Below are 20,218 nucleotides of genomic sequence, written 5' to 3' on the forward strand. Positions count from 1 at the left end.
ATATTTACCGCAAAGTTGTTTCATCGTGCCCGATGCACAGTATAATCATACCCGATCGAGAAAGTCTTAAGTGTCTTATGTGTCAAAATTCCAAAAATATGCATATTAAATAAGAGATTCTCTAATGTGACGTGTCGTGCGTGTGGAAGTACTTAGGAGAATAAAAACGTTGACAAGCACGGTCCACATTATTGAGCAGAACCGTGAGCCGAACTTCGCCGCGAACCGATCATGCGTCCCCATTATCGAGCCGAACCGCGAGCCGACCATGCGTCCACATTATCGAGCCGACGGGCTCACGCGAGGTTCGCGAACTTCGAATCGAACATCAGTGCGAACCATCGCGTATACTCACCCCACGAATCTGCAAGCATTTTGATGATACGCGGTTCGGCTCGCAGTGTCTCACCAAAAGTCGGTATTTCGACGAAACATCAAAAGATGTTTTTTATGATTAGATTATACGCTTTGTCGGGTGGTAGACTGGTAGTTAAGCTTTGAGCTAGACAAATAATGACAAAAGACAAAAATGAACGATGAAAAAAAACGTGTGTAATTGCCCAGTCGTATATTTGATTCTATCCACGTATGTGCAGTCTACACGACTACTGATAGACAAAATGGAATGGTCTGATAAAAAATGTTTAAAATTAATTAGTGATTATGAGCAGAAAAGATTATTATATACAGGACGCTAAAAATCCCTAACATTATAACAATTAAAAAAATGCATATTTATATTTACAATTGTATTTTTAACGTTGCAATATATATTACAAATTTATTGCTTATTTATCATAGATTTAGAGTATGTTTATGCAATATTAATTAAATATAGTTGGTAACACTCTAAATATTGTTTTATGGTTTGAAAAGGAATTAAGCTTTGAATACAAGAAAATAATAAAAGCACGCATATGTATACACATATTTAGTCGTCTTTTCTTGTTCTCATACTTTTTTTATAAGAAGAAATAAGTAAAGAATTCTCGAATGTGATAGTGACATGTGTAAAAAAAAAAGATGGCGACATTATTGGCATCTCTGCAAAGAGAAAAAGCAAAAAAAAGTATGGAAACAGGAAAAGGTGAGTGAATATGTGAATATGTGCTTTTATTATGTTCCTGTATTCAAAACTTAATTCCTTTTCAAACCATAAAACAAAATTTAGAATTAATATTGCCTAAACATACTCTAAACCTGTGATAAATACGCAATAAATTTATAATATATATATTGCTATGTTAAAAAATACGATTGTAAATATAAATATGCATTTTGCATACATGAGAAGATAAGATAATAAAACCATTAACAATCCACAAACGTATACCTGTATTGATCTGTAATCCCGTACCTGTAATATTGATCTCTAATCAGTAAGCGGCGTAAAATAGGGAGTGTCGGAACACGTTAAATTAAGCTTTTTCAACCACACCCAGGCCTCTGATACAGCTGTATATTTTTCCTGCAGTCAGAAGTATCCTGCCGAGGATTGAATGTGCGTCAATAAGGCCAACGAAACGATTAAAGCCCGTATCACGTAGCTATATAATTAATTAAAATTGAAGATTATATACTCAAAGTTCTCTATATTTTTTTGACATTTCGAACAGGAGGATATATATCGGATCCGAAATATCTGAAGTCAAATTTAAATATTTAAATCACAGTGTGATGGAGGAGACGACGCTGCCGACGTTCTCTTCCAGCTCGTCGAACGAAGTCTCCACGAATGGCGATGTGGAGGACGTGGTGCAGCAGTGGCTAGAGAACGAGGCGTTACCGGGCTTTCGTATCTGGCAGCTCGCCGGCATTGTTCTCTCCGTACTGCTGAGCATTGTTGTCGGGTTGTGCTGTTGCATTCGTTTTCGCGTGCCCAGAACGAAGCAGGAGATCGAGGCGGATTACATACGTAAAAGGATCACCAAGAGTTTCCGGAACGAGCTCTCGAAGATCAGCAACACGGAGATGGACGAGATGGATCTGCAGAAAGGTAACGACGTAACTACCGCTTCGGAGATTGATAGCTACGAAGACTCGGTATGATTTATAGTTAATCAAGAGAAAAAGAAGGAAGGCATGTAAACAGAATAAATATCCTAAAAGTCATTAAATAACAAAACGAAACGAAAAAGGCAGAAAAATTGTCATTTCTATGTAAAAAAAATTTCTGATTATATTTGTCCATGTTCTATGAAGATTCCTATGTAGATAAGAGGGAATTTAAGGTATTTATTTATGAAACTTTTTGCACTGAAAGATAAGTCTCTCTGTATAATACTCTGCAACTTAGCTCGTATATGCCACCCTTTCTTTTTCATCTTGATATAACTTCTGAGAACACGTTTTAAAATGCTAAATTCGCTCTTCGCACCGTAGCTCTGGACAGAATCCGAAACGAGTACGAGGGGGACGCGCCCGCGATAGCGAAGGAGTGCGCGGAAATGGCACAGCGGAAGGGCTTTCGATCCAGATTTAACGCCGTGTTCGGTGGGATGCGTGTGCGTTTCAGTCAACGCGAGCACGCGGAATTGAATGTCATGATCTAACGACGACGGTCCTTTCGTCCTCCGATGTCCTGTGTGAGGGGGTTGAAATACATTCCTCTCGAGAGTATATATGCTCCCATAATTGTCGCATGTTATACAATAACTCTAGGGATGTCGAAGGAAATGAACCAAGAGAAGATGTATATTGAAAGTAAGATAATATAAGTAAAACATGTCTCCCTCTTCTTTTTCTTAGATAATTACTTCGGCACAAAAAAAACTTAAACAGTCGAAAGTTAAAGACTTTTAAGAGATAAATGTCAATTTAGGTGGGGAATAATGACGAGCAATAAATTGTGTGTGACACTTTTATTGACTAAATATAATCTTTATTTCATAGATATATTTTACACAAAAATTTATTTACTTTAGCATGCAACAGTGATCTATTAGCAACGAATAGTAATGCTTCTGAAAGTAACACTCCATGGCTGCGGTCCGATTCACGCTCACAGCGCTGAAAGCATCGCTCTATCTTCGTTTGATATTCGATGTGCAACGAAGACAGAATGATGGTTACAACGCTGTGAGCGTGAATCGGACCGTAGCCCACGATGTGTTACAGTGTGTTTTTTTCTCTTTTTATTCTGTCGACATCGCTATCGATTAAATTCTTTATATTGATTAATTATTTGTACTCTCTCGTTAACCGCGCTTATCTTATTATCGCACATCGATTGATCTTACTCATCTATTTAATAGAAGTCGTTGAATCTAATGTTTATTGAGACAATATGGAGATGAAAACCGTTATTAACGTAAAATAAATTGTAGAAAATAACAGTCAAATGTTCGTAAAAAAAATTGCAAAATAACGTTTTAAGAAAACAAAATATTATCCTGATTTTGCGACTATATATTTGCAATATTCTCCTTTCTATAAGTCGGCGAACGTGCGACGTGAATCGAGAAATAATCTCAAATGATTTTAAGAGTAAAAGCGAGGGGGAAAAAAAGAACTCGATAAAATAAAAAAACAACGAAAGATGCGTGTTTACGAAAATGATTTATTAAAATCGGAAAGCATACAGGAGATGAAATTGTTGCTTTAAAAACGATAATTTTGAGCCTATCGTTGCAGCAACAGTAACGTATCATTCTGTTGTATGATTCCGTAAAAAAAAGGGAAAAGAAAAAGACAAGGAACCAAGATCGTCGATTAGGAGACCAAGAGTCCATCGGGTTTGCTAATCGATCTAGCGTAAAAAATAATAATCGGACCGACTCGGGTGCGAGAATCGCCGAGAGCTACGAGCGAAACAAATGTCTCATACACGACTCGTCGTCTCTTTTCGTTTAGAAAAATGATTACTACGCTGACTAACGTAAAACGGAAAAAAACGGAAACATAAAAATATGGTGATAAAAAACATAAACGTTAAATGTTGTTCCACCGCGACGTTCGTCGCCTGGCAATTTATACTAGATCTTTCGCATTGCGATGCACGGGTCTCTCTATCTCGGTAGACAGACATACCAACACAACCGCTTGCACAACCGTTCCTGATCGCGAACCGGGGACGATCGACGATGAGATCAATTTTCATCGCCCTCCACTCGCGTGATACTCACGCGACGTTGATGCTGGCGCATACAGTGTAACAAAATAGACGACAAATGTCTTTTTTTCGGTTTTTTTTACTTCCAGCGTGGCTCGATCGACTTCTCTCAACAGAGATTTCAAAGATCAGTCGTCGAAACATCCAACTATTACTTCTTCTCTCCGATATATTTTAAATCTTACGTAACGTAAAACTTTCTCGACATAATCTTCCTTTTTATTTGTTTTTATGGATATATTCTCGGCTGTATATCTCGACAATTGATTGTGCCCGCAACGGCGCCCACCTATAATTAAGGAAGTTCGCCGAAGGAAACCAATTAATCGAGGGGATATATTATGTCCGATCGTTAGACGCTTAAATTTTATATAATGTCTCTTTTGAATCCTTACATTCTAGAATCTTCGAGAATGCTCGATTTTATGCTTGCATCCTCGCGAAATAGCCTGATTCTTTAAGTACGCTCTAACAACGTTGAAGTATCTCTTTAAATTTTAAGAATCTTTGAATCCTTACGTTTTAGGATCTTTGCGTGCTTAGATTCTAAGGTCTTTGGATCGTTAGGTGTTAGATTCTAGGAACTGTGGATCCTTAGGTTCTACGATCTTTAGATTCTTAGTTATAGAGAATTTTTGTGTCTAACTTAAATATTCTAGGATCTTGGAATACTTCTATATTTTCGACGAGAAGAAAAAAAAGAACGAGCGCAGATGCAAAAAAAAAACAAAAACTTGTATCGTTAAGCATGACTGCTCGGTCTGAAATGGCACAGAATTTGGATTCCGGAATGTTCGATATCTGTTTAGATATCTCCTAGAGCAAAGACTATGAGGGGACTGAATACGACGTTTTTCCCCCGAGCGGATTTTGGAAAAAATACAAATCAAAAGCGCATTATACGACGGAGGAACTTTGATCGACTAGAGGATCCGGCAACGTGTGAAAAACGCCGTGTGCATAGGTAATAAACACCGTACATTTTTCTTCGGCGAGTTGAAAGAATTAGGAGATTGTTGTTGTTACAAAAGTTACAGTGTTGTCCCATAGAAAGTCAGTTTGGTTCCTTAGGTCTTAAATTCCGCTCAATTTTAGAAACCGTTAGGTCTTGAGTCTTGAACAGTCGCATCTTCACGTTATGTCAAAATTGTTAGATATTTGAAAACATTTTGTGGAACCAAACCTCGTTACCACGCACGGAAACTTGTCAGAGAACTATCATGAAAATATTACGCACTTTAATGCGTTCACATTAACGAAGTATGCATCTTTGCGACAATGGGAATTTCGTAACTGCGAAAGTTACAACTAGTAACAGCTTACGCATTCCAATACGTTAACTGCTAATATAGGTGGACTTGCGAGATAATGATGCTTTAAGGATTTCTCTAATTGATGAAGACTGGCCGGAAGTGAGATACATAGAAATAGAAAGAGAGATATATATATATGTATATATATATAAGCCAAGAGAGACAGAGAGGTGAGGGAGGAAGGAAAGAGAGCTCGCTACAAAGTAAGAGAGGTGTGTCTCCTCATAAAACAAGTCGGAGTGGCGTCGCGACGCACAACGTCGACGGCGACGACGGTGGGCGCCTACGCGTGTCTTCACGAGATCTTGTTCCGCCACCACGAGAACTTCATCTTCGGGCTGAGATACTGAAAACTGATGACCGAGTGCGGGATCAGAGCGAGTATCGGTAGAAAGCTGCCGCAGCTGCGGCTCTTCGGCTCCTCGTCGCTCTCTACCGCCGTCGTCGACGTCGTCTTGGTGGTGACGGTGGTGGTCGTCGTTGTGGTAGTTGCTGTCGGCGTCGAGTATGGATACGGCGTCGACATGGGATTGCATGTGATGTGGATGTCTTCGAGACCCCACTTGTTCTCGCATCTCGCGACCGCGTCGACGTCTCTGTCCGCGAAATTCTTCCTCTTTTGCTTCTTTTCCGCGGCGACGCTCATGTATCGCACAACGCCGTTCCTCTCGGTGGCGCCGTTACCATTGGCGCCGACGTCAACTTCGCACTTGAGAAACAGGCTTTTGAGAGATGTCTTACGGTATACCTTGGATCGCGGCATCTTCATCGTCAGTTGTGGCAACGACGCTGAGCGAACCGTGATGTCTGCGCCATTCACACTTTTCAGGGTCGTGCTGAAAACGTCACAACCCTGGAAAGCGGGTGAGTGCGGGAGGGTGAAGTGCTCTCTGTCCTCGCTCCTCGGGATCGTCATCGCGCCATCGCGGTGACAATCACGGGGAGGAAGACAGAGAGGAATGGGGGTGGTGTGCGCTTCATTAGTCCCGGGTTGAGAGATAAATGAAGCGTCCTTGAACCCTCAGCTCGGGAAGCGCGAGAAGAAAGCGCAAGTCAAATCGTAGTTGAGGAAACGACAGTACTGCACGTCGGTGCGCAGCCAGTCGCCAGAACGGTTCAGATAATCGGTCCGCTTCTCGAGTTCACGCGGACAATTAGCCGCCGCAGACTGCTTGTTGGCGAAAATCGTCACGACAAACTTGCCCGGCTTGAAGGTGTTTAGCACGCGACGAATTATCTCGTCGTATGACGTTTCTGAGACGTTACACTCGAACGACACGTACGAGAACTCGGGCTCCGGTGTGATATGGATCGTCATGTAGCTGCCCTGAAAAAAGGAAAAAGATAGTATCGTAGTGTATTGTAGACAATTAAGACTCCGCCTGTTACTATGGTTATATCGGATTACAACGTTAGGAACGAAGAGTGATATTGTTGCAAGTAGAGATCAGGAGATATTTTTATATGTAAAGAATACATCTCGAGTACTCGCAACCCATCGCGTCGCGTAAAAGAGTCACGGTCGGTCTCGCTCCGCGTATATTTGGCACGAGACACTATCGTGTCTCTTGATTTTAGATATTACAATAAGACTCTCCTGGTCCCTACTTGCAACAATATCACTTTACAAGAAATACAATATTTTAAAATATTATCTCAAATAAAAAAATGTTTATATTATAATTATATATACCTATATATATATATATATATATATATATATATATATATATATATTATAAATTAAATTTTAAATTTTTAAAAATATATATACAAAGTAATATGTATGTATATAATATATGATATATTAATTTACAAGTGATATATTACGTGTTACATATTACATCATAAATTTTTGTTTCTTCCAATCTTATGGCTAAATATTTGTTTAAGATTATTCATCTCAAAGTTTGCAACTCACATTTTTAGATATCCCATTCATAGAGTATCCGCATGGCTCGAACAGAAAGTCATCTATAATCATAGTAGGAATGAGCTTGTCGATTCCCGATTTGACCGTCGCCTCGTCGGCGGACGAGCAGACGTCCCTGGTAAAGATTGACATCACGTCTGGATCTAACTGCGTCATGAGTATCTCAAGGGTCTGATCCGGCTCCGGTGGGTCCTGCAGTGGCTTATCGCGGCTCAGAGTGTAGAGATACCAGCAATCTGTCTCGGGTGAGCCCATGCAGTAAGCTTCGCCATCTGAAATAAGAGATAGGGCTACAGTGACGGGGCTTCCGAATCCTTAATTTGAAAACATACAAAAGATGAACCGATTTGAGTTGGGGTAATTAAATCACTCTATCCTAGCTCAATTCCAATTCTTTCTGTCTTTTTTCTCTTCCTGTATAATAAAAATAAACAGTTATATCTGATATTTACCAGGGAAGAGGGAATCCAGCAGAGCGACTTCCTCCTCAAACGTCTGGTGCGGCGATATCTGGAACTCCGGTTTCTTGTAATTCTTTCGGGAGTAAAAGACGTTCTGAAAGCGTGACATAAAACTAAGAACCATGTACATTTACTCATTTACTCATTTTATATATTCTAAATACTTTATTGTTAACGACAATAATAATAAAATAGCAGTAACAATAATTAAAAAATAATAATTACAAACATAACAGATTGTTGTTAATATTAGCCGACGATACAGGCAGGATGGTGATGAGAGACGGTAGGTAGGTAGATAGAGCGACAAGTATAATATAACTCGTGCCTTTATTCAAAGAGCGAACGGAACGTCAGAGTCGTTCGAGAGCGTTACAGAGAGTGAGACCGGTGAAGCGGTATATTCCCCACTTTCCCCAAAAGCACACGCATCCAACGAACGCGAAATATGAATTGCTTATTGCAACACAGATAAACAGTGCACGAATTCGAAATAGATTGTTTATTTGTAACTCTTGTGTCATTACAGGTAACCCTCGTGATTTCGTGTTATTGAAACCCGTGCAATTCAAAACCAGATCCATATAAAATTGCACATTTGGTTCCAAGGGGTTATTTAAACAAAAACTTAAAAAAAAAACAACATAAGCTCCACCCCGGTATTTACGTATTTCTTTTGTTGTGTGACTGTTATTCTAACTTCGTGCAACTCCAGTACCGTGTTATTCAAGGGTTGTCACAATTTTTTACCGTGCAATTCAAGTACCACGTTATTGGAAAGGTTACTCGTATTTTCATCATAATATAATTGCAATACTATCATAGTTATCATTATTAACGTCATTATCATTCCGAAGAATAAATATATAAAATATCTACAATTATATGCTCTCTTTCAGCGATAACTAGACGATAATTAGGACACGCGATATTCTTCGATACTTTTCGAAAAACAAGAGGGAGCCCGTAAAAAAATTATAGCGGAATATATCTCGACGGGTGGTGGGCCGATCTAAATCCGCGATTCAAATCTCGCGCCCTCCGCCGCGATTCGGAGGTGGGGTGTGGAATCGGACTGAAGTAAGTCGCATGTTCGAATTTCAACGATATGTTCCCGATTTCCACGGGGCCACGTCGCGGGACCGCACAATTGGTATAAAAATGATTGCCTGTTTGCAAATCAACGAACGAAGGGCAGAAAAAAAGAAAGGAAAATGTAAACGGGGGTCTTCTGATCCGATACTGCCCAATCAAGAGGAGAAAGAAGCTGAGCGGTTAAACGCTGGCGAGCGAAAATGCGTTTCGGACAGCGTGGGAGAGGCAGGTATGTCGCGGCGAGATAGGTGAGATCAATAAACCAGGAGGCGGCAGAGAGACGCGTTTCGCGCGTGGCGGAGGAACACATATAGAGCCGCGTTTCTTATCCGCGCGCACTAGGTCAAGTTATATAGCTAAGCACTCCTGAGAACGAAGAACGACGCGGCGCGTTCGGAGGAAAGGAGCTGGTCTCCTCTGCCGCGGTCGCTTGCGTTGAATTTGCCAACACGCCCGATATAAGACGGACGTAACATTTCTTAGAGGAAATATTCACAAAATCTTTTAATATTCTAACGTTGATATTTTATGTACGAAATCTTTATTACTTCAAAAAATATTTAAAAAATTGTTTTACATAAGAAATTTTTCACGTATAAAATCTATTATCTTATTTTTTATGTAAATAAATATCTATATAATATAATATTATATTAAATATTTATAAGTATATATTATCTAATAATCTTACAAATATGTGTTGTTTCTAAAAATCCTGCCTGGGCACGATATAAGATACAATTATTTTACACCAACTATAACTTAATATTGCCCTAGCTTGCGCAAATATACGCATCTCTATTCTTTTTAAATTTTCAGGTGATATTTTCGAAAAAAATATCTGGTCAACTGTATTATAGAAGAGAAAGAGTAAGAACTTTTATAATTATTTAATAATAATTTTCGTCCATGTGCCACGTTAAATATATGTTCACGAAAAATGTGTCACAAAATTCGATCCTTTACATGCCCACGCTAACGGTCGTTTGTAATATCCTTAAGATAACGATTTACCTCGACATCGTCGAAGCCAGTGTACTCCTCAACGAGCTCCAGAAGCGGCTCCAAACACTGCAGAGGTGTAGTGGTACCGCAAGTCTTTAGTATGAGTCTGCGTTTGGACACAAACAGGCTGCTCTCGCTGCGGACATGATAAATCACAGCATGATTAGCTGTTTCGCTGACGACGATTTTTATTAATTTTTAGCGCATTTTCTGAGACATCATAATATCTGCGTGACATTTCGGTAATATAAATGTTCAATATAAATGGCACGCTTATTCGAGACGTTCGGATGTAAAAATCATTAAGCGACAACTCTGTAAAATCTTACTTCTTCGCGATGAAATAGCGATCTGGAATTAAGAAGTTCTCAATCGATGATCTTATTTAACTTACTTAACTCTCAATGAAAAAGTGAAAAACGTATTTAAATTAAATTAAATCTGATCAAGTAATGATTTAACTGAAGACGGCCTGATAACAGACCGAAAGTTTTTTAAAATGTTAATTTAATTAAACATTTACGACACGAACACCCTGTTGTGACTGTGTCCTCTTCTTTTTATTTAATGATTCAACTATATATTTATTTCGTTAAAAACAATTTGTCTAAATCTCGCTCCCGATGAAAGTGAGTCTAACGGTTTGCAAACTGATGTTCTTCACGAAGGGCTTACGCAGTTGCGATATATCAGAGATCTCATGGTAGCTAAACGGAGATAATATAGCGCGCGTGTTTAAGATTAAACGAGAGTGACGCACATTTATTCGCTTTTTCTTTTCTTTCTACTTTAATTGATTTGCTCTGCTAATTATGCTGGTAGATAATTATGACGTTATTTGAGAGCACTATATTAGCGAAGGTCAGCGAAGAATGAAGGTTATTAAAAGATATTTGCTTGGCTTCTGCTGATGTTGCTATTTCTGAACTGTGCTTCATTATTAGGCAGAAAGTGACGTTGCGCGAAGACAATTCGCGCAATTTACAAATATCTGCGTGCTCCTCAGCGGGAACTGCACGTGGACCTCCATCATTACATCAACATTCGTCATGCCCGACACATCGTCGCCCGACAGTTCATTCATTAGCGATAATTGTGCTCTTTCTTGATTACACTAACGACTTTTTAAACGAGAAAAAAAAGATAATTCATTTTTACCATGATAACATTCACAGAATTGGCCGTACGTTCCTCATTCTTGTTAACGACTCGAAAGATGAAGGAAATATGCAATTTACTTCGTACATTAATATATTAATATATTAGTGTGAGAATTTAAAACTTTCCATTTTATATTTTCCACATATCACATTTTATTTATTTATTTTACTTATTTATTACATATATATTAATCATTTCACTAACAAAATCGATCTTATTTACTTAGATCAAAATGTTTCCGTCTCGATGCTCTATATATTTTTCTTTTTTAATTTAAAAAGTTTGTCGCAATTATTTTAAATTAGATGTAACTCCAACGCAAGCTCCGTTTATTTAATTAGTAACATTTACATCTTTATTTCTTTCACGCCCGCTGTGACGAATGACCGAGTGAAAGCCGGAAAGCTTTTTGCAAAAATTTAATTTAAAAATAGATCGTCAAAGGTTATCGACGATAGACGTTGACCCTAAGATTCTCCGCGAAGACAACGAGAGCGATATTGGAAGCGTAAGCTTCTTACGAGTGTTCTAAATAAAAACGTATGATAAACGTACATTTAAAGTCGATAACAGAATATTGAGCATTATCTCGTAATATTATGCGGGCGTGAAAAAAATTCCACTGATTCTTTTGGTACAAAAAAGATCTGCGAAGGCCACATAATTGGATTTAAAAACTATGACGGAACGTGTATACGTCGCTTTAAATTCAAGAAGTTAATATGTTACTTACTTATTTATTAACAGAAACAACCTGTCAGCAAAACTTATAAAAAGAAACTGCGAGAGTATTAGAAGAAAAAACCTTAGCAGTATAGAAAAAATAGTAACGGTAATTATGATAATAATATAACAAAAATAATAGCAATAAAAGTAAAATAACAATGGAAATAATAATCAATAAGTTTGACGAAACCAATAATCATAATTTATTACAAAGATCGAACTATAGATTTTAGAGAGTCTATATGATTATTAAATTCACGAAAATGGAGAAATCAAGATGTCTTTATTTTAATAACAAGCTAAATTATATATCTTAGGTCCAGTTCCACAAACGTCGGTTAACTTTTAACCTTAGGTTAACACACTTTTGTCTCTTTCTATCGCCCCCTTTATAGAAAGAGACTTTATAGAAGAGTGAGTTAACCTAAGGTTAAAAGTTAACCGACATTTGTGAAACTGGGCCTTAATGAAAGGATTAATTTATGTCGGACATTTCTTAAGGCAGCAAAAAAAACTTGAAACACCGCGGAGAAATCTGACAAGATTTAGACATATCTGAGATATACGCACATTTATGAAAATTGTTTCAGAAATATGAGAAATTCAGTTATAATTTCGTTGGTCATACATAATTTTTTAAGGAAAAAAAGATGTGTACGTATGTATGTGTACCCCTATGTGTCAATGTGAATCACTTTTTTGGCGAAAGTGGAAAGTCATAACCAAGACGCAACATTTTCACTTTTAAGTACTATCATATATATATAATAATACTTAGGTATTGGATATAGAAAATAAATATTCGCAATTCTCTCGAGTTCACATTCGAGTCCACTCAAATACTTATATGTTGACTCCCTTTCAAAATTTTAATACATGCGCACTTATTTATATTTAATAGATAAATTTGTAAACTTTTTAATATCATAATTGTAGATCAAATCTGAAACAGCCTGTTTTATACCTTTCTTTACACAAACTTTATTTATTTATATAATGTATATAATTTTGTTAACAACGATATCTTCCAGCTAATGACGAGAGATCGGTTGCTTGCGAAATCCAAAGCATCCGCCGGACGTTCGTGGAATTCCTTTGAAGATAAATTTGTTATTGTTATCATTTTATTTATCAGAATAAAAAGTTTCCGCTTTGAATACGCGATCGTAAATTCGTTAGTTAAATATATTGGATATTTTATGCAAATCGTGGATGTCACGCGTTTGTTATTTGTCCATTGACGTGTTGAGTAAAACACTTGGATTTAAAAAATCAAATAATTTTCCTCTAAATATAAAAAACTTTATGAGAGCTAACGACTTTATTTAATAAACATTATTTCGATGATTTTTTGCACAATCTCATTCTCGCAAATTTAATTTTTTTTTTTCAATTTAATAGATATCAAATTAAATAAATAAATAATTTTATCAAGTAAGTAACTAATATTAAATGACAAATTTATTTACAAAGGAATTCTACGAACGTCTGACGGATGTTTTGGATTTCACGAGAAAACCAATCTCTCGTCATTAGTTGGAAGGTATCGATCGAGTTCGTAGAGTCGCAAAAGGAAAAGAAAGCAAGTCCAAAGCGCCTTAACGCAACAAATTCCTCTCTTTAGCAGGGGAAATTCAAATTAGCGGCGATTTCCTAGCGGGATAGTAGACACAAGCCGAACGTATAAGGAAGATCAATTTGCAGATAACTATCCTCCTTGTCAAAAATTCTTTGAGAACCTTGAAGAGGGTCATCAGTCAACATCTATCTTTCGAGTCCATAATAAGGTTCGTTTTACTATAATAATATCTTTTGTGCTTTCTCTCCTTTTTGCTTTTCTTTCCCTCTAATTTACTTTTCTTTCCCATGAATTTATTCTTTTTATCTCATTTTTTTCCATTTTGTTATTATACATCATATTATTCATTTCCATTATATTTTTTATACGTCACATTTTTGTTTTTAGGGGAGTATTTCTTTCCGAGATAATAAATCACCGTTATCGTTATTATTACCGCCATCGCTACTACTAATTAGTAGCGAAAATACTAGAAGATTCGCTCACGATTGCTATCGACTGGAAGAGGGCGACTCCCGCACGGTGGGCTAAAACGCGAGAAAGTGTCACCTTGACCATATTTATTTATAGGGGCGGATCAGCGGCGGCACTGGGTCGACTCTCGCGCACCCTCAAATATTCTGGAACCAGGGCACGTCGCATCTGATCCCATCCCATCCCACCCCGTTCCATCCCGCCCGCGTCGTGGCCGGCCGGGCCGAGCCGGGCCGGGCCGGACGGGACGGTGCACCTCTTCTCCATCAAAACAATTCGATATATCGATTATACCACACCGGCGGTACACGGGCGGCTGAGTGCCCCCCCCCCTCTCTCTCTCTCTCTCTCTCTCTCTCTCTCTTTCTCTCTCTCCTCGGAACGCCCCGCGGAGCACCAACCCGCTCTCGGCTTTCTACGCGCGTCACGAAAAATTGCGCCGTTGCTCGTACCCCGAACACCCGCGCTCACTTCTCGCCCATACGCGATCCGACAATTAGCCCCGCATTCGTCTGATGAGGATTATGTCGTTTTATTCTGAGATTTAACAGCGCAATTTTAGCTGAAGGGTGACATGCTGAATATCGTTTATCTCGACATCGAGTTGTTGCGCAGGCTACGCTAAATTAAAATATAGAAGCAAAGTTGAAATAGTTTTTGAGCAGATAACATCGTTACCGAGATGAGAATTGTACCCTGTCCCTCTTAAGTTAATTATTTTTTTTCTTTCCGAATCTAGTGTTAAATGTGCGAAAAATTGCGCGATTATGTTTTTTATGTTCTTAGATCATCATTCTGACATACGAATTCTGATATTCGGGAGATAATAATTTATACAATAAAGTATTCTTTCCCAAATGTCCAAACTGATATTTCACGTGAGCGAAGTAACATATAATTTCTCTAAAAATCTCTCGCAAGTCCAAAAATACAGACACCTCATGTTGAAAAATGTTTAGATAGAGATACGGCAGCTTTTGTTTCCAAGTGATGTAATCCGAGTTTTATCAAGCCGAACAGAGTTTCAACCGACGTACATACATCGACTTCTAAGAACGAAACATCGATGAAGCAATGTGGAAGAAACCTACCTCAAGGTAGATAATATTCATACGAATAAAATCTAGTCCACACGAATCTAATCCTCAAAAAACTACGAATTGCCGCAACAATTTGTATTGCGCATCTTTCTGTATAAATATCAGAGGGATGTTTGTCGCGCGCGCGCGCGTCCAAGTTTTCTTAATTAGTAATTCTATATACACTGCAGTCGGCGCGATTAGATTGCAAATGAAAATCTGATAAAATCTGCTCGAAATGAACTGGAGATGGACATCCTTTTGTCTGCTTTGAATTCTTGAGATAGAAAATGCACACAATTTTACATTAGGCGAAGTAATATACGGACCAAAAAAAAAACATAATAGGATGCCTGTGTCTCGGCATTGATCCCTCGATAAATCCCTCGTTAAATCCGAAAACTTTTTCTTTTCTTCACGGGTCGGGTCGGTCTATTACCTGAGTGCGACTTTCGTTAATCTCGGCTTATTACAAAACAACTTACCTAAGAACATAGGCGTCCACTTGATCGTTATGGCAAAAGCTGATGATCTCGCAACGGACTATCTTCAACAATGACTCCCATTTTTGCCTGCAAAAAGAATAGATTTACTCGGTTAGCATGACAGATCGATTGTTTGTCTAAATCAAAATTGACATAAGTCACCATATGTCACACACATCGCTTAAAGCACACGTGTCTTTAAAAATTTCAAGAAATTGTTTAGAAAAGCATTTTATTAAAATAGAATGCTATTTTAAACCCCGTCAATAGGGTGCAGAATAAGCTGCAGAAATTTATTTATGTCTTCTCCTTTGTTCTTATTATATCAGAACATTTAACAGACTTTTTTTATTCGATAATTAATCTTGCGACTATACGCTATTCGGCATAAGCTTGATAAATTTCTCGTATTTATCGCTATCTCTAATTTCCGCGCCATACATTGTTATTAATTTCTTAAAATAATGACAATTTACAGCAAAATTGATCTTAACATAAACAATTTACGAGATTCAAATTACGAATTTTATTAATTATTTTTGGCATCATATAATGAAGTCTATGATTACAAAAATTTATTGAATAAAAAAATGTACAGGAGAATCATTAACAATATATTTACACAATCAATGCTCTATAACCATATATTTTACTTTATTTATTACAACGGTTATTCTTGCGAGACAGCATTACAATACACGGTATCTGATTGGAAACAAGATTGTGATAACAATAAGTATATAGTAGTTATATTTATATATAGACCTTAAAAGAGCGTTTGAGACGGTTGACCGTGAACTTATGTTAAAGAAGCTAGAAAAATACGGGCTATAAGAAACAGTACTAAAATGGTTTAAAAGTTATCTAACTAATAGAAAACAGCAAGTCAAATATAATGGTGTGTTGTCAAATGAAATAGATTGTAACGTAGGAGTTCCGCAAGGAACAGTATTAGGGACATTGTTATTTATTTTATATACATAAACGATATATTATTAAGATATTCAGAAACATGAGGCTTTTTGCAAATGACATGACAGTGTATCGTGAAAGAGATAATGTTGATGATATTATTAACGAATTAAATATAGGTACTGCAGAAACTCAGCAAGTGGTTTAATGTTAATAAACTAAAAATAAATATAGAGAAGACGAAATTTATGATTATAGAAAGAATAAAAAAACAAGTCGAGTATAGAGAAGGAATTAAAATGAATAAAATATATATAGAACGCGTAAAAATTTTCAAATATTTGGGTATAATATGAGCATCTGAATTTTAAAGAGAAAATGTAGATTATATCTATAAAAAAGTTAACAAAAAAAGTAAGTTTGCTATGGAGAATAGGAGAACTACTGCATGATAACACGAGATGCCAAATATATAAGAGCATAATTGCACCACACTTTGAATACTGCAGCACTTTGATGTATAATATGAATGAGAGCCAGATTAGAAAATTACAAATATGTCAAAATAAAGCAATGCGAGCAATAATTAGATGCAATATTTACACGTCAATAGATTCTATGTTGGAAACCTTATGCTTCCAAACAGTAAAACAAAGAATTGAAAGAAATGTTTGTATTTTTATACATAAGATAGTATTTAGGCAAAACGCCGGAGTACCTGCAATGTAAATTAAGTAGGCAGCGTGAACATCATGAATATGATACGCGTAGGAGAAATGATCTATGTATAAAATTGAGTAATACAACAAATGCGCAAAGAAGCATTTTTAGTAATGGAATTTTGAAACTGTAAGTACAATAGTTTAAACGAGTATATCAAAAACGCAGATGATACTGTATAAAGGAATTTGTTAGACGCCTGCGAACTTAACAAACAACAGACATGTTTATAAGCTGTATATATGTAGTCAGTGACTAATTAATAATAATAAATCACTCACTCACACTCACTCAACAAAATTCTTGTGACATTAAGTCAAATACGTGGAACATGTTTATTTGACGTTCGATTATCTTAATCTCTCAAGTGAAATGATTTATCTTTCAATCCGACAGGGAAAATAATGTGATTTTTGTTCTGTTATTCGAGAGAGAGAGAGAGAGAGAGAGAGAGGGGGGAGGGGAGAGAGAGAGAGAGCTGCAGTTAGGAAAACTTTTAACGAATTTCACAAGGGTTCAACGATTACAATCTCGCATGTCAACGAAGCCTCGGATCGGCGTTCCGGCGCGGCGCGGCGCGCGGCGTGCGCTCCCGCTTCATCGGTCGGCAGTGGCAGTGGCTAGGCTTCTAAATTTATTGTCCCCGCGATATGCAAAAATAAACAGTAGTCGGCATCGCAGCCGGCCTTTTACCCGTAGGCGCACACCTCGGGAGGAGGTTCAACGACACTCTGACGCTGACGTTGCACGTAAACAACTACGACAATCAAATCGCAGTGGATCGCGCCGCTATCAATCGGCGGTTACATAATCGCTACGCGGTCGCCGCGCGTATGGATGGTTGAGCAAATCTGTGACTTTTATCTTTTATCTCACTAATTGTTTAAGTTACATTTAATTCCATCAATTTAAATTCCATTTCGAGTATTCAAATGTGCTCCGGGCAAAATCTTGGAAATCTCTTTAAGGATCATCGAGCGGGCAAGATCGAGACGTTAACGAATTGAAAGCTAGACCGAGGGGCTTGTCAATGTCAAGAGTCTGATAAGTCTAATCGGGATTTAAAAAAAGAAACCCGCGATTGTTCTCTTCAAACAGATTCATGTATGCTTGCGAACTTGCGGACTGTTCTTAAATTATTCTAGATCGACATAATAAACAAATTCGAGTGATCGTGAAGAAACGCGCGAGCGTCCAAAGAAATAACGTTTCTTAAGAGAATTAAAAAGAGAAATGATAAGAGAAAAACTTCAGAAAAGTGAAAAGATGTTTGCGGGCATTTTAGGATTTTTCACATCCCGATGATGTCTTTTTGACAGCTCGGTGAAGGTTTTCCTGTCACGAGGAGGCGAACCATTTTGCCCAAAACGCGAGTGTTAATCAAGGGGCCGCACACTTGGCGGAGCCTCGTAGGTGGTGCGACGCCTCAATTTAGCGCTTATTTTTCGGAAAATCGTCCGTAAAGACACGCGCGTAGAAAATCGACCGAGACGACGTGAACGGTCAGTCCAGTCTACGGACTCCTAACACGGTCGACGCCGGCGCGGCTCGTCACCGTCCGTCCTGGCCTGGCCGGCGTCGACTGTCATCGTTTTCGCGGGGAAGAGGGAAAGGGAGGGGGGAAGAGGAAGAGGAGGAGGAGACGGTGCGGTGTCAGCAGCAAGACACCGGCGGGCGGCGTACTTACCGCGGTATCTGACGGAGATCACCCTGATGCTGCTTGAGGCCCTTGGAGCTGGTGAACCAGACCTCAAGGAGCTTCTCGACACCCTCGAAGAACTGCACGTTGTCGGCGCAGTCGTCCTTGGTGTCCGCCATCCTCTCGCCGTCGGCCGCGGGGTTCGTCGTCTTCGCTGGTTCGCTCCACGAAATTGCAAAAGCGGCACGCGCGGGCGATCGCGTAATTCACGTCTCTCTCTCTCGCCTTCGCCGCGTTCCTTCCTCCCTCTTCTAACTCTGTCGCGGCTCTCACGATCGCTGATCTCGCGCCGATCGACTGAATGCGTGAATAACACGGAGCGTAAGTACTCCAAGCTCCAAGCGCTACTCCCGGTGACGCGCGCTCGTAGACTGACTTGACACACTAACCGCACCAGACTCCAGAGGCACACCGATTGACTGATTGACGGCTTGACGGACGGACGACGGACGGATGGTCGCCGGTGCTGCCAAGCATGCTGCGCCGCCGCCACCGCCGTCATCGCCGCCACCATCAGCCAACCGCCGCGCGCTGCGCCGTGTCTCGCACCTCGCACGCTGCACGGTTCGCGCGCTTCTGCAGCGTGGCGCCGCGGACGGCGCCGGACGGAACTACCTGCCGCCGATGGTCGCCAACAGGGAACGCTGCGCGCGGGCGCGCGCGCGCGCCGCGAAACTGCGCGCGAAACGATACGTGAACTGTGAAGCCCCTTGCACAATGCCAGGCAACAGGCAATAGGATTCGTCCTGGCCGTTTTCGGAGCAGTACTGCTTGAAGGCCAATCATAGAAGAAGAAGAAGAAGAACAGGCAATAGGAAGAGGAAATAACAAAAAAATCGTTAATTACAACCTAAAAAATTCGTATGATTGATTGGCAACAGGCAATGGACACAGAACTTCCAACGTGACGAAAACTGTATCTATTGCCTGTGTCACTGTTTATTCTGCATTTATAGGTATATGATTTCTGATTTCTATTCCCTGTTCCTATTGCCTGTTGCCTAGCATTGTGCAAGTGACTTGATTATCGTCACGTCGCTGCCATCGCTGCCCTAGCTTGTGTAAGATTTTGATTGTTCCCGATCTGTCGAATGTCGCGCCGTGTCTGTGTAGGCTAAGAGTAATGTAATTGGTCGCTTGAGATACCGAGTTGCGCCGTAGCGCTCTGCGCAGGAAGAAGCGTCGGGATTGGTATAGCGTGAGATAAAGAGCTCCTATTGGTGGATTCGGGGACGAGAAGAGTGAACGGTCGGCGAGTCGGCACGTCGGCACTGTCGGCACTGTCGGCAGTCGTTGTACAGCGTCAAGGGCGATCGGACGCTTGTACACGTAGAAGAATAAAGTATCATTTCCCAAGCATTAATCTATCTCTTGTCTCTCCCAAGCTATCCTTCCTGACATTCAAATCCCCGTGAGAACATTCGCGGTCAGTGCCGCACATTACGCGGTGTGTTTCGGAATTTAC

The 20,218-nt window shown here is 39.2% G+C and overlaps 3 protein-coding genes across 3 annotated transcripts; 1 reads left to right on the forward strand and 2 right to left on the reverse strand.

The window, feature by feature from the left end:
* The first annotated feature begins 72 nt into the window (after window positions 1-72).
* LOC143904282 (uncharacterized) lies at window positions 73-2,862 on the forward strand. The gene is made up of 2 exons (XM_077418827.1): window positions 73-1,996; window positions 2,383-2,862. The coding sequence occupies exons 1-2, from the start codon at window positions 1,678-1,680 to the stop codon at window positions 2,550-2,552; spliced, it is 489 nt and encodes a 162-aa protein (XP_077274953.1). The 5' UTR covers window positions 73-1,677; the 3' UTR covers window positions 2,553-2,862.
* LOC143904281 (uncharacterized) lies at window positions 2,847-6,340 on the reverse strand. Its single transcript, XM_077418826.1, has one exon. The coding sequence runs from the start codon at window positions 6,338-6,340 to the stop codon at window positions 5,720-5,722; it is 621 nt and encodes a 206-aa protein (XP_077274952.1). The 3' UTR covers window positions 2,847-5,719.
* Window positions 6,261-19,278, reverse strand: Samdc (S-adenosylmethionine decarboxylase). The gene is made up of 6 exons (XM_077418824.1): window positions 18,742-19,278; window positions 15,423-15,509; window positions 9,928-10,054; window positions 7,810-7,912; window positions 7,346-7,629; window positions 6,261-6,751 (listed from the first exon to the last, which is right to left on the reverse strand). The coding sequence occupies exons 1-6, from the start codon at window positions 18,870-18,872 to the stop codon at window positions 6,446-6,448; spliced, it is 1,038 nt and encodes a 345-aa protein (XP_077274950.1). The 5' UTR covers window positions 18,873-19,278; the 3' UTR covers window positions 6,261-6,445.
* Window positions 19,279-20,218: the final 940 nt, after the last annotated feature.

This window comes from Temnothorax americanus, unplaced genomic scaffold (genome assembly GCF_048541705.1).
Source record: "Temnothorax americanus isolate GAGA-0224 unplaced genomic scaffold, ASM4854170v1 Scaffold50, whole genome shotgun sequence".
Classification (NCBI taxonomy): Eukaryota; Metazoa; Arthropoda; class Insecta; order Hymenoptera; family Formicidae; genus Temnothorax; species Temnothorax americanus.

What these genes read in the sequence shown, in the direction of transcription:
- LOC143904282 (XM_077418827.1), top strand. Translation starts at nt 1,678, where the DNA reads ATGGAGGAGACGACGCTGCCGACGTTCTCTTCCAGCTCGTCGAACGAA. An exon ending in CGAGATGGATCTGCAGAAAG is followed by an intron (nt 1,997 to 2,382) that starts GTAACGACGTAA and finishes TTCGCACCGTAG; the next exon opens with CTCTGGACAGAATCCGAAAC.
- LOC143904281 (XM_077418826.1), bottom strand. Translation starts at nt 6,340, where the DNA reads ATGACGATCCCGAGGAGCGAGGACAGAGAGCACTTCACCCTCCCGCAC.
- Samdc (XM_077418824.1), bottom strand. Translation starts at nt 18,872, where the DNA reads ATGGCGGACACCAAGGACGACTGCGCCGACAACGTGCAGTTCTTCGAG. An exon ending in GCTGGATTCCCTCTTCCCTG is followed by an intron (nt 7,630 to 7,809) that starts GTAAATATCAGA and finishes CTCTTATTTCAG; the next exon opens with ATGGCGAAGCTTACTGCATG. An exon ending in TGAATGGGATATCTAAAAAT is followed by an intron (nt 6,752 to 7,345) that starts GTGAGTTGCAAA and finishes TCCTTTTTTCAG; the next exon opens with GGCAGCTACATGACGATCCA.